Raw genomic sequence first — 26297 nt, forward strand, 5'->3', positions numbered from 1 at the left:
CAAATTTGGGTTTTTGCGTTCTGACATTTTTTTCCCAACATTGATCCAAAAGTGAACTCTTTTAGGCTCTGTATTGAGAGTTATTTTATTATATTTCTTTTTTTTTTTTCCTTTTCCTTGGAGTTAAGTAGTTTTGAGTAGTCAAGAAATTAAAAACTTGAAAAATAAAAATTCTCATGTTTTTGATGTTTTCCTATTACGTTAATTGATGAAAATCTTGTAAATAAACTTAGTGAGAGGTGACGAATGCTCCCAGGAACTACTTTTTTTTATCAGTTTCAGTTAGTAATAAGCCTTTTCCCCTTCTATGTCCAGCTCCGACATGAATAACAATACATCAAGCCTTAACCCCACTAGGTGGAGTTGGCTACATGAATTTTAGTTTGCCAATTGTTTCTATATATGGCCATATCTTTTCCCCTTTTATATTCAAACAAGATTCTATTCTTATGAACTTGACGATTCAAGGAGATTTGACATAGAATATTCATGAAAATCATGATGTTTGTTTGAATAGTCATATTTATTCATTTAGACATTTAGGTATTCATTTGGATGTGACAGATGCGCCAATTCCAAGATAAAGGACTTGATAAGGATCAGGAGGATGGAGTAGCATATGATATCCTGGAGTAGAATTAGAATTCATTAGAATGGAGTAGTATATAGACTTGATATCCCACAAGTAGACACCATGTTATTTCATGTAAACTGATATATCATCTGATGGTTTTTCAGTTTTTAATAATTTTCCTTGTCATCTTTTTTCAATTATGATCTCTCCTTTTTGGTTCTTTCATCTCTTTGCTTACACTTGCTCTTTTCATTAGGCCATGCTTGTGCATCCTGATAAAAATATGGGAATTCCACTAGCAAGTGAATCTTTTAAGAAACTTCAATGTGCATATGAGGCAAGGGTCAATGCTTTCAAGTTAATTCTATTGTTAGCTTACTCAGAAAATATGGTGATGCTATACACAATATGCTTTACAATGGTTTAAATTCAGGTCCTTTCAGATTCTTTGAAGAAGAGAGACTATGATGAGCAACTAAGAAAGGAAGAATCCATGAGTGTATCTGAGAAGAATGCTTCATGCGAGGTACCATTATGTTGGCTAGCTTTTTGATCAACTCAAAGATTTTACAACTCCAACCCCAGTTGAGTTACCCCTTGGGGTTAATTTTACAAGTCTTACCATCAATTGTTGAACTCATTTATCTTCTAATTGATGGTAACAACACTCGCGCGGGGGGGGGTGCGCATTTTGGCTTATATAGAATATCTGACATCTCTTGAAATATATGTTGTGATACTGTTTCCAGACCAGAAAGGTATTGTTCATGGCTCCAGCCATGTTGAGTGGCCCATGATCCATCCTTTTGTTTCTTTGATATTCCACTGCTTGTTTTCTGTGCTCCAGCCATGTTTATAAAGCATCTCTCGACACTTCGCAGGATGGCCAAGATTACTGCTTTGAGGAGTCAAGGCATATACAATGCACAAAGTGCTGCGGTTTCCACATCTGGCTTTGCACCACTAGGACTAAGGCCAAGGCAAGATGGTGTCAGGTCACACTTCTTTTGACTTTGCTTTATGTTAATGCTTGTGTTCAGTCTCTGCATCTGAATGGACAAACTTCTTCCTCTAATAACACTTTAGACTTGTTTTGAATTTAGGATTGCTGTCAACATCACCAAGCAAACAATGGAGATGGATGGGTTGAATATAAAGGCTCACTGGTACTTGGTCAGCCTCAAAAGGTAGCCTTTTGTTGCTTGCATATTTTGTTTGGGTTCTTTATTCACTTTTTAATAATTAAAATTGATTTTCTTTTGGAGCATCTTCTAAATTGATACTCATTGTAACTTCTACTTTGTTGAGTTCCTAATTTTTGATACCATGTTTGCTTTGGTCCTAGCTCTCTCAAGAAGGATGTAGCAAGATAAATGGTACAATTAGGAGCCCAAGTGTCTTCAATAAACAATTTTTATTCTTTTTGAAAACTCATAATAGATTTGCCCTTACTGTAGGCTGGTAGTTAGAAGCTAAATTGTATGTGCACTACCAAAATGCTGTGTCTTTTGTTAGAAAGATTGAAAACTATCCACGCTACAAATCGTAGCATACACTAAACCTCAAGGGTTATCATATCGTATGAAGGTTGGTAGCATAAAAAGTCTGAAAGTCACATAATAACTCGTACTCCAAGCAAGCAAGCTGTATGATCTTGCAGATTATATATAGAGATATATGATTACAAACTAAAAGTCTATAACGTAAAACATTTACAGAAGTGTTTAATATGGCCTGGCCTATCAACACGTGGATATACTTCCAAAGATCCTATAGCCACAAACTAGGCGTTGTTGCTCAACTACAACAATGAATTTAGGGTATGGGAGACCGTCTCAGGATGGCACACGGGTGACCTTTCCGGATGATGGATGACTCTCCCGGGGTTGGATGACTCCGATGGATGACTTGTCTAGAAAGAAAACTGGTTAAGGGCGTGGGTGAGTGTTTCTGTGTAGACCCTCCAATGCCTAAGCCCCTTGAAAGTAAGGAGTATTTGAGTGCAAGAAGGAAATGCGAGTAGGAGAGTTGGCGTACTTGAAGGGGGGGGGGGGGGGACCTCTATTTATAGTGATGGAGGAGGCTAACAAGTGGCGCATGCCTCGCTATTCTTGGCAGGTATCCTGGAGGTGGTTTTGATCAGGGCTTGCGGCTTTCTGGGAGGGTCTCTCGAAAGTCCTAGAAAGGCTTCCAGGGTGAGGTGGCCCATGAGGGTTTCCCAAGTGTCTTCAAAGAAGATGTGTGACTTGTAGATCCCTTAGGAGGGTCTCTTGGTGGTGCCATGAGAGAGGCTCGGGGGGGGTCATGGTGTGGTGTGTGGCTTGGCATGGTCATGTGGGCGTGGGTGCAGGGTGTGTGGGTGCCCCTTTTGCCTCATGGAAACCTTTTAGCCACCCCTAAGTGACCCTCACTTGGGGGTGGCCCTCGAGGTGGCCATGTGCGCTCGGATTGCGTTGGTTGGGGGGGGGGGGGGGGGGGGGGGCTTTTGCTGGGCCCTTGCCTTGTAGGCGTTTGGGATGTAGCACATGGAGCTCGGTGTGCAGGTTGCACCGGGGGGGGGGGGGGAGGGCAAGTGGCCTTCATCCGAGCACACCCTCGAGTGACCCTCACTTGGGGGTGACCCCCTCGAGCAACCATGAGGCCTCTGCGCTTGGCTGTGCAACGTGTGTGTGGCACGTGGCCCTTTCTCGACCACGTGGTGGCTGCGCACTTGGGGGAGGCATACCCCCGAGTGACACTCACTCGGGGGGCCCCTACCCAAGCACACCCCCGGTGACCCTCACATGGGGGTGTTTGAATGCCTTTTTTATGATCCCTTGTGGCTTGGCCCAAGCATTGTTTTCCCTAAGCCCTTAGCCCATTTTGGCCCACTACTTATTCATATTGTAATGCCCTGTTGTCTAAATATACAATGAAGCTATATTGGAATAAGGCTTCACATCCGCAACCTTTGTGTTATTGCTTTTTGGCCTGAACCTTTCAAATATTGCACTCTCGCTTCAAACTTTTCAATAATTACACTTAGACCCCTTGTAACTTGGTCCCTGGGCCATCCTAAAATTTCCTTTATGCCCCTAGAGAAAGGATTCATTACCTTAATATCCTAGGATTTTGGTAAATTACACTTGTGTCCCAAGTTTTTCAGAAATTGCATTTTTACCCGGCTCAAAAATTACGATTTTGCCACTACCTCCGAAATTGTACTTTTATCTCAGAACTTTCATAATCCCTTGAAATGTCATTTTTCTTCAAACATTTGAAGTCAAAAATCTTGGGTATTAGTATTACAGCCTCCCCCTTTAAAATAAATTTCGTCCTCGAAATTTCACCTTATGGCTTATCCGGCTTTCACATCCCAAGCAAATTCCTCAAAATCATGGTGTCTCCAGGACACCTTTTTCAAGAGATATTATTTCATTCCTCAAGCTTTTACACTAGGGTGAATGATTTATTTGGCTTGGTGTGCCTCGTTCAATATGGTTTGTCACTCTTGGCCCTAGGCACATAAAGTCGATTTAGAAATCGAAGTATTTCATCTAAAAACTGAAATCAGGGTTTTTGACCCATTCCTAATTGTTAACACATGACCACATCTTCGAGTCTTCCAAAATAGCTTGCCAGGTTTATTCATCAAATGGGAGTGAATCACTAGGCTAGTGACCTAAATAGATGTTCCCTCAAGACTCACATCCAGTGCCATAGACTAAAAGCCTCCACCAGTTCTCACTCTCGGGTCATTAGAACAGGTTATCAGAGCAAGCTCGTTCCGGCATTAGCCACCATGTTTACTCAAAACAGGCTATTAGAGCAGGCTCGTTAGTCACCATGTTCACCTTTTCGAGATGGTACTAGATCACACAATCGCAATCCTTCAAAAACTCTATCTACCCTCGCTGCCCCCACTCAAATCCCAGGAGAGAACAAGTACCTCAAGCAATCATGATCCGTGAAGACCTCGAATTTTTCATATAGTGTCGCCAGAGTTTTCAAGGAAAACTCAACCTCCAACCATAGTTCTAAAATGCGAGAGGCGCAGCGAGGCGCAAAGGGTCTTGGAGCCTGAGGTGCCCGAGGCAAGGTGCGCCTTTGCGAAGCGAGGCGCACATTTTAGAAAAAAAACTTAAAATATTATAAAATCATAAACAACTATCAAATTATCAATAATAACACATTGATATCATTCATGATTCATTATTTTCAAATTCTAAACTAACAACATCAAAATTGATTCATTCATCATGCAAATTCTAAACCAGAAATATTATCAAAGTTCAAACTTAAAGTCTCAAACTCAAACAAGTACCAATCATAATGCAAAGTTCTAAACAAACGCATAAACACTACAAGTCCACAATCAATATAAAGAAGTTTTAATCAATCATCATCAAGGAGATCATCAACATCAAGGTCAATATCTTCATCATCCCTTTCAATCACCCCTCCATCTTCTTCTTCATCTCCCAATTCTTCTCCCTCTTCCAAGTCTTCATCATCTTCGGTCTCTGCCTCACTTTCCTCCTCTTCTTCAATCTCCTGAGTTACTCGCCACTTTGAAGTCGAAGCCGAAGTTGAACCTGATTGTGATCGAGTTTGTTTAATTCTAAATCGATAACTAGGCTCTCCAACTCTTGCTGTCGCACCGACATTACTCCATGTCAACCCATCCCCAACGTCATCTGGAAAAACAATTTCATCATCTTTATCATTCTCCTCATCAAGTTTTCTAGTCAACTATTTATTGCTTTCATCAATGTGGGTTAATATGATAGGGTCAATGGTATCACGCATTTGATACCGACGCTTCAATGCTCTATTGTATTTCACAAACACCAAGTCTTTTAAACGAAGTTGATCAAGCCTGTTTCTCTGTTTAGTATGAAGCTGCAACAATTTATGCAAAAACATACTAAGAATAAATTATATGAAACAAACCAACTACTAATAAAAGTTGTAGGTGTTATATGTACAATGCACTTACATTTTCAAACACACTCCAATTACGTTCACACCCAGATGAACTATAAGTCAAGCTAAGAATTTTAATTGCAAAATTTTGCAACGTGGGTGTTGACATTCCATTTGAAGCCCACCATTCAGCTGTCCAATAAAATTCATGGGTTAATTATTATCTATTATCTAGAATGATTATATACATAATGTAATATATATATGTGTACCTGGTGATTTCTCAACTCTCTTTCTAATAGTCATAACTTTCTAATGCATTCATATAAGCCAGTCATGATCTCTGGATCTATACGTTTAGCCTTGTAGAAATATTCTGGGTTCAAGTACCAACCAACAGCGTGCAAAGGGCAGTGAAGCTGAACATCCCATCGATTATCAATGATCTGAAAAATAGGTGCATACTTATTTTCATCCCCATTAAAAGAGTTAGCAATTGCTTCTTTGGCCCTATCCATGGCCTCATATATGTATCCCATAGCCGGCTTCTTCTCACCATCCACTAAGTGCAGTACACGCACTAATGGACCAGCCACCTTTAAAGCATATACAACATTGTTCCAAAATGAAGGCATCAAAATCACTTCTACAACCTTTTTAGCCCCCTATTTTTTTACCCATTTGCTTGTCATCCACTCCTCGGAGGTAAACATCCTTCTAAGGTTGCTTTTCAGACTATGCATCCTATCCAAAGTAATAAAGGCAGTTGCAAACTGTGTTTTTGCAGGCCTCAACAACTCTTTCTTGTTAGTAAACCTTCTAAGCATGTTTACTAGATCCGAATGAGTATAAATGTAGCTATTCACTATAACAATTCTCTCAAATGTCTTCTTCATATTAGGTAATTTGAAAATATCTTCCAACATTAAATTCAAGTAGTGTGCTGCACATGGTGTCCAAAACAACGTAGGATATTTTGTCTCAAAAAATCTTCATGTTATTATTTAGAGTGAAATTAACAAGATATTAGTAAATAATAAATATCTAATGAATATTCAAATTGTTCTATTTATAAACATAATACAAATTACAAAAATAAATTTCATACCTGCTAAAACATTGTTTGAAACACTATCGATGACCACTTGCACCACATTTCTTACTCCAATCTTTTCCACACATTTACTTAATAATTGAAACATCTTTTCCCTAGTCTTTGAATAGCTATAACCATCAACAAACTCCAAAAACATACTTCCTTTAAGAGAATTGACTAAAAAGTTAATCAATGTCCTTTCCATCTTGTCTTTCCAACCATCTGACAAAATGGAACATCCATATTTGGCCCACGCCTCTTCATGATCTTTCATCATTTCATGAGTGGCTTCCACCTCTTGTTTGAGAAAGAGAACCCTGACTTCATGGTAACTGGGCGGCTTCACACCTGGACCATACTGACCAACTACTTCTATAAATATTTTAAAACTGTCATGTCACTGCATTGAATGGAATGCCTGCATCACACATCTATCGTGCAAAGCTTTTACAAACTCGAGCTCTTAACTCTTTTTTTGCAAAATCATTCTCACCCAACCTTGTTTGCTTTCCTTTACCCTTGCTTTTCAACATATTAACTTCTGGGTCTTTAAGAAAAACATCAAGTGGACCCTTTTGTGTTGGCCCTTTAACACTACCAACACTACCAGTACCGCTTCCACTTTTGGTAGATACATTGGGTCTTTTTTTACTTTGAGGCGGTGTCTCATCATCATCACCATACCCTTCACCAAATTGAAGATCATCATCTAATAGTGCCATATTTCGTTCATCCCTGTTATTTTTCTTCTTTTGCATGTACTCTCCAATCTCTTCTTTTACTGATGGAGGATATTTTGGACAAGCTTTAGTATTCCTAAAACCACTCACGAGATGGTGTTTCGCCCAAAATATACCACCTTTTGTTACTTTATGACAAAATTTACATGTGGTAGTATTTCTATCATTAGAATCAGCTTCAAAATAATTCCATGTCGGGTTAGTTTTGGAATGGTTGACGACATTTATTGGGTTGCTGCAACACAGTTCCAACTTCCACAAAATTCTCCAACTTACACGAAAACAACAACCATATAAACTATAAAGAGAGAGCAACAACTAGTAAGAGAAATTGTAACGCCCCACTTTTCCAAATACACAATGATGCAAAATATAAGCTAACATCGCATGGGCGTTATGGAAACTCTTACCAACGGAAGCGTTGGATCGAACCTGAAAGCTTAATCAAAGCTAAATAAAGGGGGTTTCCACTATAGTTCCTTACAAGAATGAGAAATGCTCACGACCTCCAATACTCCAAAAGACAATACATCACTGAAGGTACAATTGCAGGACACCCACACACACACTTCTTACAACCTTGAGTATCCTAGCTACTATTCACACTGCATCATTCGAAAATTTCCAAAATCCAACAAACAACTCCTACCATGTTCAATACATAGTAACCCCGACTTACACCCTCAATAACATATAAGGTAAACCCAAGCCTTACATAACCCCTGTTTATACAATTGCGACACACAAGTCAAAGGTTACATAAGATCCATAACACATGAACAACATAGGGTTACACTAAACATCAGCCTCCTCGTAGCTTTTTCTCCTACTTGTCTCCGGGATACCTGGCATGCTAATATACCTGGGATGTTGAATGTCCCAAGGGTATGAAACACCTAAGTTAGATAATAACATCTAAGTGAGTGACTCAGAAAATGAGAGTACGTGCGTGCAAATGCAATAATGCCATTATGAAATCCACCCTGTGGTAGCAATGCCAAGGTGTTGCAATCACCCCCGCAGTCATCATAGTCACTCCTTGGCTCACCGCAAGAGCACGAGTTCTTCCATGATGGCCCAACAACTAGCCACAATCACCAACACAAACATGATATATGACAAAGCAGAAAGAATATGCATAATCAATGGAAAATATGACATGTAAGCCACAAATGCATGATATGCAAGCCAACATCCACACACAAGTGAAGCAACAAATGCTCAAAATGTCACAAAACATGCAGGAATCACTCACTTGATCGATTACCTTGGGAAGCACATTTTATAATTAGCAGAATGGGTTTTCTCGCAATTTTTCTTACTGTTTGGCACGAACTTCGAGAAAGACCCAAAAATTCTGTCAAGGCTTATTCTCCCTTCTTTTCGACAGTGTTTTCTCTCTCTCAAACTCCCTTCCTTTTCCTCCTTGTTTGGTGCCCAAAATGAATAACCCCAAAGCCCTTATTTATAGGAAATTTCGGCGAAGCAAATCGCGCCACGTGTTGCGTCATCATTCCATCCATGAGCATCCAATTAAAATATGCCACGTGTCTCTAGAGATTTGTGCCTCCACATGTTTAATTAGATTTTCAAGATTCCCCATCATTACATCCCACATGGTAAATTACATTTTCTACATTTTCCATCATTACAATTACATCCCACACAGTTAATTGCATTTTCCACATTTCTCATCATTATACTTCAAATCCTATCTCCAAGTGGCCAATGAATGCTTGTCACATGTCCTTAGGGATAAGGTTTGGAGACTTTTGCAAACTTAGAAGCTAAGTAAGCTTTTCCTTGGCCAATCACGCAATGCCACCTCAAAGGGTCATTATGAGCCATCATGTGACCTTATCTTATCTTCCAAGTGGCCAATGGTTGATTGCCATGTGTCATTGAAGATAAGGCTTCATCATTTCTCCCATGTGTATCCAACCCAAATGCACCACTCGTCTCTTAATTGAATTTAATAGAGTTTGGAATCCAAAGCTCCATTTGATTTGAATTTGAAATCCATGATATCTTGAAGAGATATTTTTAAGGTTTCAAGAACTACACATTGGTCCAAACTTTTTGGACAATTTGCACTTAGATCCTTGCAACTTGGTCCCCAGACCATTTTTAATTGCACTTTTTGGTCCCTGAAAAATGGATAAATTACGCTAATACCCAAAGGTTTTAGATAAATTACACTTTTACCCGAATTTCAGTATTTACGATTTTGCCACTGGTTCAGAAACTGAACCTTTATCTCAAGGTTTCTATAATCCCTTGAAAAGACCTATTTCCCTAAGTATTAGAACCTAATAACCTCAGGTATTACATCGTATTTGAGTTTGAAAATCTGGGATGTTACAGAAATTAAGCAAGAATGCAAGAAATAATCAAATAAAAAACAAGTAAAGAACTCACAAGAGCAGGCTGGAACCAAGAAGAGGGGAGGTTGGAATGGAACCAAGATTGGTAGCTACTTTTGGTGGGCAGCGGGCTGCTTCTTAACAGCTTGAACTTGAAGAGCAAATGAGAAGAAAGGTGAGGAAGAGAGGAGAAGAGGGTGAGCAGAGGAGAATAGAGGAAGAGGGCGCGGCTGGAGAGGAAATTAACAAGATAGGAGGCGGCGTGGCTGCAGAGGAAAGGAAGAGGAAGATCGGGCCGAGCTGGAAAGGAGAGGAGGGGGTCGTGGCTAGAGAGGAGAGGAAGAAGAAGATCGGGCCGAGCTGGAGAGGAAGATAGGATGCGGGTGCGGCTAGAGATGAGAGGAAGAAGAAGATCGGGTGAGCTGGAGAGGAGAGGAAGAGAGGAGGCGGGTGCGGTTGGGGATGGAAAGGAGAGGGAGAGGAAGAGGAAGATCGGGCAAGCTGGAGAGGAGAGGCTAGAGAGGATGAGGGCGCGACTGGATGCTGGAGTCGAGAGGAGTGAGAAGCGATTGGGTTGCCATTTTTAATTAAAAGACCTAAGTTTTATGAGGCGCGTTTCACGCCCCAGCGCCTAAGCGCGCAAGGCGAGGGCCTCGCCAAAACCGCCTCGCCTCAGCCCAGGCGAGGCGCCAAACTGGCGCCTTAAGGCGCCTTGCAGTTTCCTCTCTTAAGTTCCCAGGCTGTGTCTTTTCCCAAATCGTCGAGTATTTCTTGCTTGGAATAGTCATACTCAAAATCATATGATCAATACTTAAACCTTAATGGTAAAATAATTCCCGAAACATTCATAACCAACTAATCATTGGTGAATCATAAATTAATCACCCTACTATTCCCAAAAATCCAGGTCATTACAACTTGCCCTTGAAGCCTTTCCCATGTCCCATAATCGTCTTGTAACCCTATTGTTCTTAATCGACAATCAATCCTAGCATCGGTGACACTACCCTTTGGCTTAAAGTTTATTTCTCGAGTTCTCAAGTTGTCTTTTTCCAAATTGTTTTTGAGAACATCAAGTATTTTCTATTAATCCAACAAATTCCAAATATCTATATCCCTAGTCTGTATAAGGATTTCACGAACTAGGTACTTACCGAACCTTTATCAGGTTCATAATCTTAATTTAAATAATTTCCCAAATTCTAAAATTCCTGTAAAACAATTAAACGATAAAATAGTCTCTCGAGCACTTGTTATGTAAAATCCTCAAAATTTTAAATCCTTCAAATACTTGTAAAACATTTGTAAATTCTAACGAACCATGAATCGAAACGTCTCCAAAGATCCAGTTAGTCTCCCAAAAATTTCTTAATGATAAAATGGTCTCGAAATATCCACAATAAACTGATAAATTATAATCCAAAAATCTTAAGATTATTTCTTCTATTTCCCCGGCTTTTGTGAGACCGATTAATCGTCACCCAAATGTTCCAACATTTATATCCCCTAAATTCCAAAATTCTCGCAAACAAAGTAGTCTTCCAAATTCCTTTGATCTTTCCCTATCTTGTAAAACAATTAGGTATACCTCAAACGATTATTACCTAGAATCCTCAAGATTTTGGATTTATCAAAGTCCTGCAAAATAGTCGTTAATACAAGATTCTAACAATCCATATCCAGACGTGTCCCCAAATCCGATTGGTCTCCCAAGACTCCCAATATTTATCAAATTTCTACAAAGCAGTTATTAATGAGATATTCTAACTAACCATGTATGGAATGTCTCCAAAAGTCTCGTGAGTCACTCAGGATTTCGACTAATGGTTTAATCTCATTAAATAATAAAAATGCTTACGTATACCCTACTCATCGGATTCCAATATCTCCCAAATCCAGTTAGTCTCGCACAAATTTACATCTAAGGGTTTATTCTTTACCAAAACACTTACCATGCCTTTCCAACAAGCTCTGCTATCCTTTCCTCATGGGGGTGCAACTCCTCCTCTTGAGTGTTGCTGCTACGTTGATTAGGAGTATTTGGCATAAGGTTGTGGGTTTGCGGAGTGTTCACTATCTGAAAATATTCTCATAGGAAATCATGAGATCAACACTTACATATTGGTAATAAGTTAGCCCCGAAATGTTCATAACCAGTCAAGAAGACCAAAGCAACTAATCATAAATTTCCCACCTTTCCTAACCTTTTGATTATCTGTCCACCAAACATCTACATGTCTAATACCCATATCCCCACCACATACCTATCCCCTTATATTCATGTGAGAAATCTGCTATGCTTATCTAATAATAACCTCGACTCAATTAATCTCCAAAATTCCTTGTAGACAATAATCTTTTAGGATCCTATCCTCAAGACTGCAAAACATCTTTGATTCCCCAAAATTTTCGTAACATAATAATCTCCCAAGAATCGATTGTCCAAAATTCTCAAGATTTTCAAATCCCTTAAATACTTGCAAAACATTTGTTAATGCCATCGATCCACAAATCAAAATATCTCAAAATCCAAATTTTCAAAAGTTCAATTTCTCTCCTAATACTCCAATTCTCTCAAATTTCTTAAAAAGAAATTCCAACAATTAGTGTATGAAATTATTCCTCCAACATCTAGTGATTTCCTCAAAATTTTTGACTTGGAGTTTAATCTTTTCAAGATAATCAAAATACTTGCTTTTACTAAACCTCATCTACTTGCCCATTGGATGTCGTGGATAGTCCCTTTAAGGCCCACAAGTATTCATATACCTATCTTGAAATCAAGGAACCTCAAAGATTAGCAACATCTGTCAACATCATAATCATCATATACTATATGTTTTAGTTATACATAGACCATTTTGTACATATGTGTATATACATATAAATTATAATCCTCAGTCTCGTAAAAATAGAAACCATTCTTCTTTGATTTCAAACCCTGGTGGGGACATAACAATTCATTCTTTGGGTTCATCTACGAGTTCCAACATGCCATCAGGCCAAAGTATCCACAAGATTAGACAAATCAATCTAGATCAAGATCATACTTAATATCAAACCCAAACCTGAATCAGACCCATTCTGTACATACATGTATATATACAATCCTTAGTCTCGCAACAACAAAGTTATTCCTCTTCAATTTCGGATCCATTCTTACCATAGATCCAAACAACCTCAGGGTTAGTCAAATGAAGACCCAATTCAAAATCATATATTTTAACTCTGATACCAACTGTAATGCCTCGTTTTCTAAATATACAATGAAGCTATATTGGAATAAGACTTCACATTCGCAACCTTTGTGTTATTTCTCTTTGGCCCGAACCTTTCAAATATTACACTTTCACCTCGAACTTTTCAGTAATTGCACTTAGACCCCTTGCAACTTGATTCCTAGGCCATCCTAAAATTTCCTTTATGCCCCTGGAGAAAGGGTTTATTACCTTAATATCCTAGAATTTTGGTAAATTACACCTGTGCCCCGAGTTTTTCAGAAATTGCACTTTTACTCGGCTAAAAAATTACGATTTTGCTACTAGCTCTGAAATTGTACTTTTATCTTAGAACTTTCATAATCTCTTGAAATGTCATTTTTCCTCAAACATTTGAATTAAGAAATCTCGGGTATTACACGTGCTACCAAGTAAAATGTTACTTCTTATTCATTTATCATGACAATATATATACATGGATCAAGATGAATTATAGGACTTGTACCACAAAGTATAATAACTTAAATGTACCAAATAAACTAAAAGTAGAATCAAACCTAATAAGCTAATACTAATATTTAGAAAAATATAGGAAATTTAAAATATTCTAACACTCCCCCTTAAGCTGGGGAATATAGGTTAATCATCCCTAGTTTGCCAATAAGTTTATGAAATATTTGACTAGATATCCCTTTGGCTCTGCCGGTATCCCATTGACAGCCTTGCTTTTGAGAATCTATCATACCAAGCCTTGGGAGATTGCTTTAATCTAGTGCCTTTTTAAGTCTACATACCTTCCCTTTTGCACAATAATTGTAACCCGGTGGACAAACCATGTAGATTTCTTCTTCAAGGTCCCTATGTAAGAAGGCATCCTTTACGTCAAATTGGGACATATTACAATCCAAGTTTGTTGCCAATGATAATAAGACCCGTACAGTTTTTAACTTAGCTACAAGGGCAAATGTATCATGGTAGTCAACACCATATGTCTGTGTATAGCCTTTGCGACAAGTCGTGCCTTGTACCTTTCCAATGATCCATCTGCCTTATACTTAATAGAGAACACCCACTTGTAGTCAATTTGTTTCTTTCCTTTAGGTAAATCAACCACCTCCCATGTCCTGTTCTTTTTTGGGGCCTCCAATTCCACATTCATGGCATGTTTCCATTTCTCAGTTTCTAGTGCCTCAGATAGGGTTTGAGGAATCTTAATCGAGATAAGATGGGAAAGGAAACTCTTGTGAAAAGGGGACATTCGATCAAAGGACACAAACACATGTTTGCTTTGTGAGACACTGGGGTTAGACTAGGAAGAGGAAGTTATAGTTGGGAAAGAAAACGAATGAAGTCAATCCGGGTCTTCCAGAGGAAGAGGCTCCCCCTGAAGACCAGGATTGTCAAGGAACTGCTAATGTTCGATGAAGGTGACATTAGCAGAGATAAAAATCCACTGAGAAGGAGGATGATAGCACTTATAGCCCTTTTGAGTAAAGGATTACCTAGTGAAGACACATTTAAGGGATCGAGGATCGAGTTTGGTACGATGGTGAGCATGAACAAATGCAACACAGTCAAAAATCTAAGTGGGCAAGGAGATAGACGCTGTGAATTGAGGATAAAATTGAGCAAATAAGTCCCACAGACTCAAATTACCAAGAGGAAGGGATTGAAGGCGATTGATTAAATGAGCTAAAGTGAGGACGACTTCTCCCCATAGATATTTAGGAACTTTGGTTTGAAAGAGAAGGGATCGAGCAGTAGAAAGCAAGTGTCCATTTTTCGTTCCACCACCCCATTTTGCTGGGGAGTATTAACACACGAAGACTTATGAATAATACCTTTAGAGTGGAAATAAGATGATAATGTATGATTAAAATAGTCATGCGCGTTATTAGACCTTATCCTTTTAATTTTTACTCCAAACTAATTTTTGATCATATTGTGAAAAATGAAAAAAACACACACTTAACATTAGACTTTTTCTTGAGTAGAAAAACCCATGCGACTCTGTTATGAATAGTGGTATTATATGAGCTGGTATGTTCGCGATATGTGGGGATCTATGTGTGCATGTGCATGACAGTAGCTTACCATATTAGGCTAATCAAGGAGCAATAGATTAATCAAGGAGGCCACTGCTTTGATAGATTAAGAAGTTATTAAGAAGTTTCCTAAGTTAAACTTAGGAAACTTTCTTAATACTATAGCTTTCTTAAAAATGTATATATGTTTTTTGGTAGTGTTTGTGGATGGAATGTTTATAGAGTCTATTGTTTCTAAATTCGTACGGTATCTTTTTGGGTCGTTCCTATCCTCTATAAGAGGACTTTGCTCGTGTATATTGGATTTATTAAGAAAGGAGAAGTATTCTTTTTCTCTACATGGTATCAGAGCACTTGATCTCGGCCTAATACGCCTAAAACCCTAGTGCCTTTTTTGCAAAACCCCTTTTTCATTCTATCTAAAGCTCATCTCCTTTCATCAAGGCCTTTATTGCTTCTTTCAACTTGTTCGGAGATCATGTCTGAAACCTCGGAAGTTGCTGCCCCTACCATAACATTTAGAGATGTAATTTTAGGTGATCAATCCAATGTAGCTGGGGAATTACCCAGTGTTCATCAGTCCTATCAATAATGGGCTTAACTTATCAAGACGTTTCTCAAAGGTCGCAGGAAAGGCAACCACCTAACAAGACTTCCACCAAAGGAGGCAGATCTAGCCTTCATAGCCTGGGATGTCGAAGACTCTCGCATCATGTCTTGGCTTTGAAGTGCTATGCAGCTAGAAATCAACAAGAATTTCATGTTCTTGAGCACAATAAGGGAGATATGGGAGACAATTCAGCAAACATACTCCAAGGTCAAGGATGATTCGGTGATTTTTGAGGTAAAAACTAAGATAAACTCTACTAAACAAGGTCAATCAACAATCACTCAGTATTACAATAAGATGAAAGGGTTATGGTTGGAGCTTGATCACTATTAAGCTATAAAGATGGTGTGCAATGAGGATGCTGCCACCCTCAATCAGATCTTTGAAAGAGACTAGATTGTTGAGTTTCTAGCAAGTCTAAATCTTGAGTTTGATCAAGTAAGGATTCAAGTTCTCAGTGCGGACAAACTTCCTAATTTAAATGAAGTTTTTGCTATCATTAGGAGTGAGGAAAATCAAAGATGTGCCATGCTTACAGAGCATAACTCTGAAGGATTAGCACTGATGATTAGCAACAAAGGAGGGGGAGTCAAATCTGGAAAACCAGCGGTCCAAAATCGTAGTTCTAATCGTGAGGGGCAATGGTGCACTTATTGCAAGAAGCCACGGCATACTAGGGAAACATGCTTTATATTGCATGGGAAAGAAGTAATCTTGAACAGGATTATAGGCTTCAAAAACATGAAGCATCAAAGCTATCTGTCTAATAAGGATCCAGAGGAAGTAGCTGATAAAGGAGACTCAACTAAGGCTGATCCTACTCAGTTAAATCCAGAGGAGCTAGCCAAGCTAAAGGTCTTTCTTCGGACATTTCAAGATGGAGCATTTGCTTACTAGTGTAGTAAGGTAAAACCCTAACCTATGAGACTTTTTCAGCTTCTAAATCTAATAGGAATAATATGTGGATCCTTGATTCAAGAGCCACTGATCATATGACCCCTCATCTCCATTTTTTTGAAACCTATGAAACCCTTGAAACCACTAAACAAATTACCATTGCAAACGGAGCCTCTGCTCCTATTTTTGGAAAAGGAAGCGTTCTTTTTAACCCTTGGCTGCCACTTAATCAAGTCCTTCATGTTCCAACTTTAACAAGAAGTCTGATTTCTATTCATAAACTGACTAAAGACTTGAATTGCTTTGCTATTTTCTCTCCTCACATGTGTAAGTTTCAGCCCAAGGACATGGGGAGGATGATTGGTGTGGCTAAGGAACACAATGGGCTCTATATCTTGGAAGGAAAGAATAACTGTTCTAAAAGGAGACATCATATAATGGCTTATTCCTCCCAATTAGCTTTTGATCTCTCTACTATTTGGTTGCATGATTTTAGATTAGGTCATCCCCCATTTGTTTTGTTAAAACAAATGTTTCCTACTTTGTTCAATACTCTAGATCCTAGTAGCTTTCAATGTGATGAATGTATTATGGCTAAACATCATTGAGTCTCTTATCCAATCAACAATAAATTTTCTTCAAAACCATTTAATTTGATTCATTCTGATGTTTGGGGGCCATCTAAGATATCAAACTGTTCTGGGGAAAAATGGTTCATATCCTTTATTAATGATTGTATCTGGTAGAATTATTAGTATATATTATAGCTATTATATGTGTGTTTTATTTTTGTAATTAGATTAAGCCCATAGTTTTAAGGCCCATTATACTTATTATAAATATCAAGCTAAGAGAGGCTAGTCTCTTAGGTTTTTCCTCGTAATTATTTTTTCACATGGTATCAGAGCCACCAGTGAGAAAAAAAAACCCTAGCCCTGCTGTGTATTTTTTTCTAGCATTTAGAAACCCTAGCCGTCAAACCCTAACATCATTGCCCAATACCAAAACCCCACTGTTCGGCTACCATTGGATAAAACCGCCACCACCATCAAGTTCGCCACCCCTAGATTGGTCGACTGCCGAAGACTCGCCGCCGCTGGACCACCCACGCGCCGCCATAGATTGCTGCCTCCGTCTCCACGCGTCGGTGCGTGACAGCGTGTCCGCCGGCCACTTTTTTCCAGCTTCTCCAAATTTGATTGCCGACGACTCCTCAAGCCACTTCCAGTGTCGAAACCCTCACCATGTCTGATTTTAGTGACGCCGTTTCTGCTGGTGCTATTCCTGCTTCGGTACCTGTTGCCCCTGCCGCCTCTCAATCCTTTACTGTCTCCAATCTTGGACAACCAATATTACCACTGTCAAGTTGATAGGGTTGGCCAATTATCTCTCATGGGCAGCCTCTGTCAAAATGTGGTTCAAAGGGAAAGGCAAAGCAAATCATCTTACCACAAAGGTTAAAAGTGTGCTAGAAGCGAATCGGGCTAGATGGGAACAAGTTGATGCCAGTTATGTAGCCTCCTATGGCAGTTTATTGGTCCTTCCATCATGCAGCTCTTTCGCCCCTTTGAAACTTGTGTTGATGTGTGGAAGGAAGCTGGAGAGTGTTATACAAACGACATCTAACGTTTGTACATTGTGGTTTCTAATATCAAGAATCTCAAGCAAGAGTCGTGAATGGAATCTTATCTGGGGCAGGTTCGGGCTCTCATGCAAGAATTTGATGCTCTTCTTCCTCTCACTACGACCCGCATCGGATAGATTGCTCAACGAGAGAAGTTTTTTATGGTTATTGCTCTCTCCGGTCTGAAACCAGAGTTTGACGCCATCAGGCATCAAATCTTGACCAGCTCCGCTAGCCCTACCATGAAGGACTCTTTCAAAAGGTTGTTGAATATGACAAGTACACATGGTATGTCCTATTCTTCTCATGTTGTTGATAGAACCTTTCTTGTTTGATTGAATTCAAACTCTTACAGTAGCTTCAGTAATGGAAAATAGCAAAGACAAGAAAGAAAACAAAAGAAATCAGGCCTATTCGAGAGGGCCTCACTCTCCAACGGTTTCTTCAACAAATTTTCCACCCCTTCTCTCTCCTCCACTCTCCCCTTTTATATCTCTCCCCTATTTTGTTTTAGTCACGTAAAATAATATTCTCCTCTAACCAACTTCTGACTCTTTTTCCCCTGACCCAATTTCCTTGGCTGCCCCTATCGCTTCTCTCCTTTTACGTCTTTGATAGGTAAGACTAATGGGAGTCCTAACAATACTCCCGCCCACAAGTTTCACCTTGTCCTCGAGGTGAAAGTCTGGATGTTGATGTAGGATCTGCTGATAGGGTTCCCAAGTGGCCTCTAGGGGTGGCAACCCCTTCCATTGTATCAGGACCTCAAGGCTCCATAGATTGTTTCCCCGGCTTGGCCTTACCCCCAACAAGAATTCTGGTTGTACCTTTAATTCCAACTCAGCTGTTAGCTGGTCGAGAAAGTCAGCTATTGCCTGCACTGCTCCCTCCGCTTTGCGAAGCTGGGAGACATGGAATACTGGATGGATTGCACATTAAGGGGGTAAGGACAGCTTGTAGGCCACCTTCCCGATCCTTTTCTCTACTACGTAAGGCCCATAGAACTTAGGAGACAGCTTCTCATTCATCCGAATAGCCAAGGTCTTCTGCCGGTAGGGACGAAGTTTAACATAAACCAGGTCACCCACCTTGAATTCCACATCCCTCCTTTTTTTATCGGCTGTCTCCTTCATCCTCGCTTATGCACGCAATAGTTGGGACTGCAGCTCCTCCAAAACAGAATCTCGTTCCATCAATTGCTTTTCAATCAACGACACAGCTATGGTGCCTTTCTCGAACCTCAAAAGTAGGGGAGGTTCATGCCCATAAACTATCTGGAACGGGGTCAATTTCGATGAGACATGGAAAGAAGTGTTATACCAATATTCCGCCCACGGTAGCCAGCTGCACCATGCCTTGGGCTTGGAGGAGGAAAAACATCGAAGGCAGGTCTCCAAAGTGCGATTTAGGACCTCCGTTTGGCCATCGGACTGCGGGTGGTAGGCTGTACTTCTTCTCAATTTAGTGCCTTGCAACTTGAATAACTCCTCTCAAAAATGGCTAATTTTTTTTTTATCTCTATCGGAGACTATAGAACTTGGAACCCCATGTAATCGAACTATCTCCTTCACAAAAAGCCCAGCAACGCTAGCTGCTGTAAAAGGGTGTTTCAAGGCAATAAAGTGTCCGTACTTACTTAGGCGGTCCACAACCACCAAGATAGTATCCATCCCAGCTGACTTAGGCAACCCTTCGACGAAATCCATGGACACATCTTCCCAAACTCGACTAGGAACCGGAAGTGGCTGCAACAGTCCACCAGGTGATAGAGCCTCATTTTTATGTTGCTGGCACACTTGACACTGCTGAACATATTGTTGAATGTCTCTCTTCATGCCCACCCAATACACATTGGCGGCTACCCTCTTATAAGTCTTGAGGAAGTCGGAATGACCCCCAACCAGTCCATCATGGCCTCCCTTCAGCATTAACGGAATTAATTCTGACCCTTTAGGAAGATACAATCTGCCCTTGAATAGTAGATGGCCATTCACTAGCGTATAGTGGGTTCTGCTGGAAGGAATTTCCTGCAGCTCTCTAACAATCTGTTGGAGTGTAGCATCTCCTTTCACCTCCTCTTTGAGTTGGTCTAGCTGCACGATTTGGGGAATGGAAAGGGCCATCAAGGTGGGAGAAGAAGGGAGGCGTGAGAGAGCATCGGCTGCTCGATTCTCCAATTCGGAATGATATTGAATCTCAAAGTCGTACCCCATCAGTTTCATGACCCATTTTTGACACTCCGGGCTAACCATCTGCTGCTCCATAAGGAATTTTAGGCTTCGCTGATCCGTTCTGATAACAAACCTGCGCCCAAGTAGGTAATGTCGCCATTTTCTCACTGCAAATACTATTGCCATCAATTCCCGCTCATACACCGATCTCACTCGACCCGTGGGGCTTAGGGAATGACTGAAAAAAGCAATTGGGCGCTATTGTTGCATCAACACTGCCCCTAATCCCTGCCCTGATGCATCAGTTTCAACCATGAATTCCTTTGAAAAATCTGGCAAAGCCAACACAGGCATATTGGTCATTGCCCATTTGAGGGATTGAAAAGCTTGCTCCGCCACTTCATCCCAAAAAAAATTACCCTTCCGGAGGCGGTCGGTCAGTGGCCGTGCCACCTTCCCATAATCTTTCACAAATCTCCGATAATACGCTGTAAGACCCAAGAATCCTCGAAGTTCATGTAAGGATTTGGGGCTGGGCCATTCCATCACCGCCTTAATCTTAGAGCTATCCGCAGCCACCCCATCTTGAGAGATGACGTGCCTCAAATACTCAATTTCCCGCTGCCCAAACTGACACTTCTTTGCATTGGCGTACAACCGGTGGACTGTTAGGAGCCCCAACACACATCTCAAGTGTTTCTTATGTTCAGCCATATCCTTACTGTAAATCAGAATGTCGTCAAAAAATACTAACACGAAGCTCCTTAAATGCTCCTTAAAGACCTCGTTCATCAACGATTGGAACGTAGCGGGGGTGTTCGTTAGCCCAAACGACATAACCAAAAATTCATAATGCCCCTCATGTGTGCGGAATGCAGTCTTAGGAACGTCATTAGGTGCTACTCGGATTTGATGATATCCTGATTTCAAATCCAACTTGGAAAAAATAGCAACCCCATTCAACTCATCCAAAAGTTCTTCAATAACTGGAATTGGAAATCTATCGGGAACGGTTACCTTGTTTAAAACTTTGTAGTCAACACAAAATCTCTAGCCACCATCCTTCTTCTTAACCAGCAACACCGGGCTGGAAAACGGACTCACACTTGGTCGGATAAGTCCAGCGGTCAACATTTCTCGAACCAGCCTTTCAATCTCGTTTTTCTGAAGATGGGGGTACCGGTAGGGCCTCACATTCACAGGTGACGCTCCCGGCTGCAATGTAATCATGTGATCCCGCCTCCGGTGTGGGGGAAGCCCACACGGTTCCTCAAAGACATGCCCAAATTCTGCTAAAAGCTCCTGCAAGCTGCCAGGAACTGCCCAGCCAGCAACTTCCTCTTGAGTAGTTAAACTCCCCAATTCCAACAGCATCCCTTCTCCACCCTTTCGAAATGCCTTGATCATTGACTTCAATGTTACCAAAGTTTTGCTAAGGCTAGGATCCCCATACAGTGTGATAGTGGTCCCCCTTGCTCTAAACTTCATGACTAATGAGCCCCAATCCACTTGTGTTTCCCCAAGAGTGGCCAACCACTTCATTCCAAGGATAACGTCTGAGCTCCCTAGCTCCAATGGTAGGAAATCTTCCACTACTTCCACATTTTGCAATGTTAAGGATACCCCTCTACACACTCCAGCCATGCCCGACCCCATGATCACACCATAGCCCCTCGTTTGCGACCTGGTCAGTCCTAGTTTCTGCACCAAATCTGACGCTATAAAGTTATGAGAAGCCCCACTGTCAATGAAAACCACCACCTCCTGGCCTCCTATTTTCCCCTTGATCTTCATGGTTTGTGGAGGGGTTAAACCAACTACCGAGTTGATGGACAGCTCCACTACCTCTCCTGTTTTGACGATTTCACCTTCCTCCCCTGAATTCTTCCATGTTTCAACTTCACCTATATCTTCCTCTTCCTCTTCCCCCTCTTGAATTACCATCACCTGCAGCTCCTTGTTCTTACATTTGTGCCCAATCATATATTTCTCGTCACAACGGAAACACAACCCCTTAGCTCGTTTAGCTTGTAGTTCACTCTCGCTTAACCGTTTAAATGGGAAATTGTTCCACTTACCGGTATTAAGTGGCCAGTGAGAGAAGCCGGGAATGGTGGTAGCCGATCGGGGTGACGCCACCGGGGAAGGAGAGAGCAGCACTCGTTGGTGGTTGGCGACTGGAATTGTAGGGGCCTGTGACCAGGCTGCGCCTGGACTGGAATGGCCCCCTCGCACCACCAAATTCCTTTCCTCAATTCGTTGGGCTAGGTCCATCATCTCCTCCAGCCCAATTGGCCTCAAAACTCTCATCTCCGCCCTTATGTCGGCCTTCAATCCATTTATAAAATGGCCTTCTAGCAGCGCCTCTGGCATGTCCTCGAGAGGAGCAGCCAAGGTCTCGAAATGGAGGCGATAATCCTTGACGGACCCCCACTGCCGGAGCGCCAGGAATCGTTCTTCCACCGTGCCTTCCGGTGTGGGCCTAAACTTGTTCCTCATCATCGCCTTAAGCTCCTCCCAGCTTCTCACCTGTCGCCTTCGCTGTTCCCACTGGAACCAAGCAAGAGTTGCTCCTTCAAAGCAAAGAGCAGTGGAGTCCAACTTCTCCGCATCCGATAGTTGATTCACGGCAAAGTACCGCTCAGCCCGAAACACCCAATCATCTGGGTCGTCACCGTCAAATACTGGCATCTCCAGGCGTCGGACCCTTCCATCGGACCTCCCATATGGATCGAACTCACCTCCAGCTTCCCTACGCCGATTTCCCAGCTCCGGCGTGGCCTCCTCAGTGAGTGTCGAACCCACCGGTATGTGCTCGCCCGACTGTTTCCCCTTCCTCCCTTTCTCCTGGTCCTCCCATCTCTCCATCAGCAAGCCAAATTGTTTCATCATCGTCGCCATGTTTTTCCCAATGTTCTGCACCCTTTGGAATTCTTTTTTCATGGATTCTAATCCCATCTATAGTCCCTCCATCTTCCCTTCAATCTGCTGTTGATAATTCTCCATCCTTCCCTCTAGATCCCCCACCCTCTCCGAGACGGTCACCCTCATGGAACGTTGCTCTGATACTAGATTGATAGAACCTTTCTTGTTTGATTGAATTCAAACTCTTACAGTAGCTTTAGTAATGGAAAATAGCAAAGACAAGAAAGAAAACAAAAGAAATCAAGCCTATTCGAGAGTGCCTCACTCTCCAATGGTTTCTTCAACAAATTTTCCACCCCTTCTCTCTCCTGCACTCTCCCCTTTTATATCTCTCCCACATTCTGTTTCAGTCACGTAAAATAATATTCTCCTCTAACCAACTTCTGACTCTTTTGCCCCTGACCCAATTTCCTTGGCTGCCCCTATCGCTTCTCTCATTTTACGTCTTTGATAGGTAAGACTAATGGGAGTCTTAACAGTTGTTCCTCCAGTCAAATCTTCAGCTCTTGTGTCTCAGGCTTAAGCCATAGGAGGAAATAGAGGACGCAATAATAATTGCTCACGTCTGCAGTGTACCTTTTGTAAGAAACTGGGTCATCTTGAGGACAAATGCTGGAAGAAACATGGTCGGCCAACTGCTCCACCTGTATCATCTACCAGTGCAGCTCATGTATTTCAGAGCAATCTTAGTCCTGCTCAATCTCCACCAGGTTCGCAATTGGTACCTACGTCTGCAGTTGAGTATGATGCCTTCTTGAAGTTTTAGGCTACCCAGCCTTCTCATCCTGATAATCCCGTTGCTTGTGTTGCTCAAGGCTCATCTAGTAGTCCTTGGATTATAGATTCTGGCGCCATTGACCATATGTGTGATAATGAACTTCTTTTCTCTTCACTTACGTATTCTGATACTTCACCTACTGTTACCTTGGCTGGTGGCACCAAAACTGCAGTTAAAGGAATCGGTTAAATCACACCCACCTCGTCTTTCTCATTAAATTCTGTTTTATATGTTCCTGATAATCCTTTTAATTTGATTTCAGTTAGCCAACTTACCAAAACCCTTAACTGTTCTGTTATCTTTACTCCTACCTCTGTTTGTGTTCAGGACCAGGGTACGGGGTGGACGATTGGCGTCGGGCGTGAGTCACAGGGTCACTATCATCTTGCTGTGCCTAGTTCGCTGGTAGCTTGCACCAGTGCCGCTTCTCCAGATCTTCTCCACTATCGTCTCGGTTATCCCAGCCTCTCCAAACTGAAGAAATTAGTTCCTAGTTTGTCGTCATTGTCCACGTTTAATTGTGAGTCGTGTCAGCGTGGTAAACACGCTCGTCATTCTTTTTCTCGTCGAGTCAATAATAGGGCTGAGGCTCCATTTTCCCTTGTGCACTCTGATGTATGGGGGCCCAGTCGCATCAATTCTACTCTTGGTTTTTCATATTTCATTACTTTCATTGATGACTTTCCCGTTGCACTTGGTTGTTTCTTATGAAAAGTCGGTCCGAGTTATTTTTTATTTTTCAGACATTTACTGCTGAAATAAAAATACAGTTTGGAGTTTCTATCCGTGCCTTCCATAGTGATAATGCCCCTGAGTATTTTTCTTCTCCATTTACTACCTTTATGATTGTTAATGGCATTCTACATCGATCTTCTTGTCCTTATACACCTCAACAAAATGGGGTTGCTGAGCGTAATAATCGCCATCTTATTGAGACTGCACGGACGCTCCTTTTACATGCCAATCTTCCCACCAAATTTTGGGGCAATGCTGTTCTAACTGCATGTTTTCTAATCAATCGCATGCCATCTTCAGCGTTATAGGAGCAAATTCCTCATTCCCTTTTGTTCCCTACACAACCACTTTATTCTGTTCCTCTTCGTGTTTTTGGATGTATTTGTTTTGTGCATTCTTTTTCACCTGGACATGATAAGCTTGCTGCAAAATCTCTCAAGTGTATCTTCCTCGGCTATTCCCGATTGCAAAAAGGCTTTAAGTGTCTCTCCTGAGCTGCATCGCTATTTTTTGTCTGTTGATGTCACATTCTTTGAACATTAGTCTTTTTTTTTGGTTGCTCAGCCTGATTCACAAAGTCTTCACCAGGTTTTGCCTGTTCTTTTTTCTTTTCTTCTGCTGTCCTCCTCGGGTCTATCTGTCTCCTCTGTGGCGTCTACCCTACCATTTTCTGGTCCACCTACCACGACTCCTCCGCTTCTTACATATCACCGTTGTCTTCATCCCGCTACCGGCGCCAGCATTCCTCCAGCCCAGGATTCTCTTGACTCGCTCTCTTCGTCTGTGGTCCCTCCTGCCCCGGATCCCGAGCTCGACAATCTCCCTGTTGCTCTTCGCAAAGGTACACGGTCTATTCATTATCCCTATTCTATTTATAACTTTTTATGCTATGACTGTTTGTCTCCTTCTTATAGTGCATTTGTTTCAAGCCTTTCCTTTGTTTCCATTCCTAAAACCACAGGTGAAGCTTTGTCCCATCCTGGTTGGCGCCAGGCTGTGTTAGATGAGATTGACACCTTACATTCAAATGGTACTTGAGATTTGGTGTCTTTACCACTAGGAAAGACTCCCGTTGATTACCATTGGGTATTCACTCCCAAAGTGGGTCCTGATGGCCAGGTGGAGCGTCTTAAGGCTCGCTTGGTTGCCAAAGGCTTTACATAGATCTATGGGCTGGATTATAGCAATACTTTCTCTCTTGTTGCAAAAATGGCATCTGTTCGCCTCTTTCTCTCTCTGGCTGCTACGCGTCATTGGCCACTGTATCAGCTTGATATTAAAAATGCATTTCTTCATGATGATTTGCAAGAAGAGGTATCTATGGAGCAACCACCTAGTTTTGTTGCTCAGGGGGAGTCCAATGTAGTCTGCAAACTCAAGAAGTCTCTCTATGGTCTGAAACAATCTCCACGGGTGTGGTTTGATAGGTTTAGCACTGTGGTTCAAGCCTTTGGTCTCACTCGAAGTGAGGCTGATCATTCGGTTTTCTATCACCATTTTTTCTTCCTTATGTATCTACCTTGTTGTTTATGTAGATGACATTGTTATCACAGGGAGTGATCAGGTTGGAATACAGAAGCTGAAGGAACATCTACATCAACACTTTCAAACCAAAG

General features: G+C 41.3%; 1 protein-coding gene across 6 annotated transcripts in view; it reads left to right on the forward strand.

Moving 5' to 3' along the window:
- LOC127792530 (uncharacterized) overlaps nucleotides 1-26297 on the forward strand; it is a 79855-nt gene that overhangs the window by 13527 nt on the left and 40031 nt on the right. For all 6 annotated transcript variants that reach the window (XR_008021149.1, XM_052323050.1, XM_052323051.1 and 3 more), the window contains 4 exons: nucleotides 831-911; nucleotides 1008-1100; nucleotides 1456-1569; nucleotides 1678-1761. Coding sequence is in view for 5 of the 6 variants with exons in the window: in XM_052323050.1 (XP_052179010.1) it covers nucleotides 831-911; nucleotides 1008-1100; nucleotides 1456-1569; nucleotides 1678-1761 (372 nt within the window). In the remaining variant the exon portion in view is untranslated. The remainder of the gene's footprint in view (nucleotides 1-830; nucleotides 912-1007; nucleotides 1101-1455; nucleotides 1570-1677; nucleotides 1762-26297) is intronic.

This window comes from Diospyros lotus, chromosome 15, assembly GCF_014633365.1.
Source record: "Diospyros lotus cultivar Yz01 chromosome 15, ASM1463336v1, whole genome shotgun sequence".
Lineage (NCBI taxonomy): Eukaryota > Viridiplantae > Streptophyta > Magnoliopsida > Ericales > Ebenaceae > Diospyros > Diospyros lotus.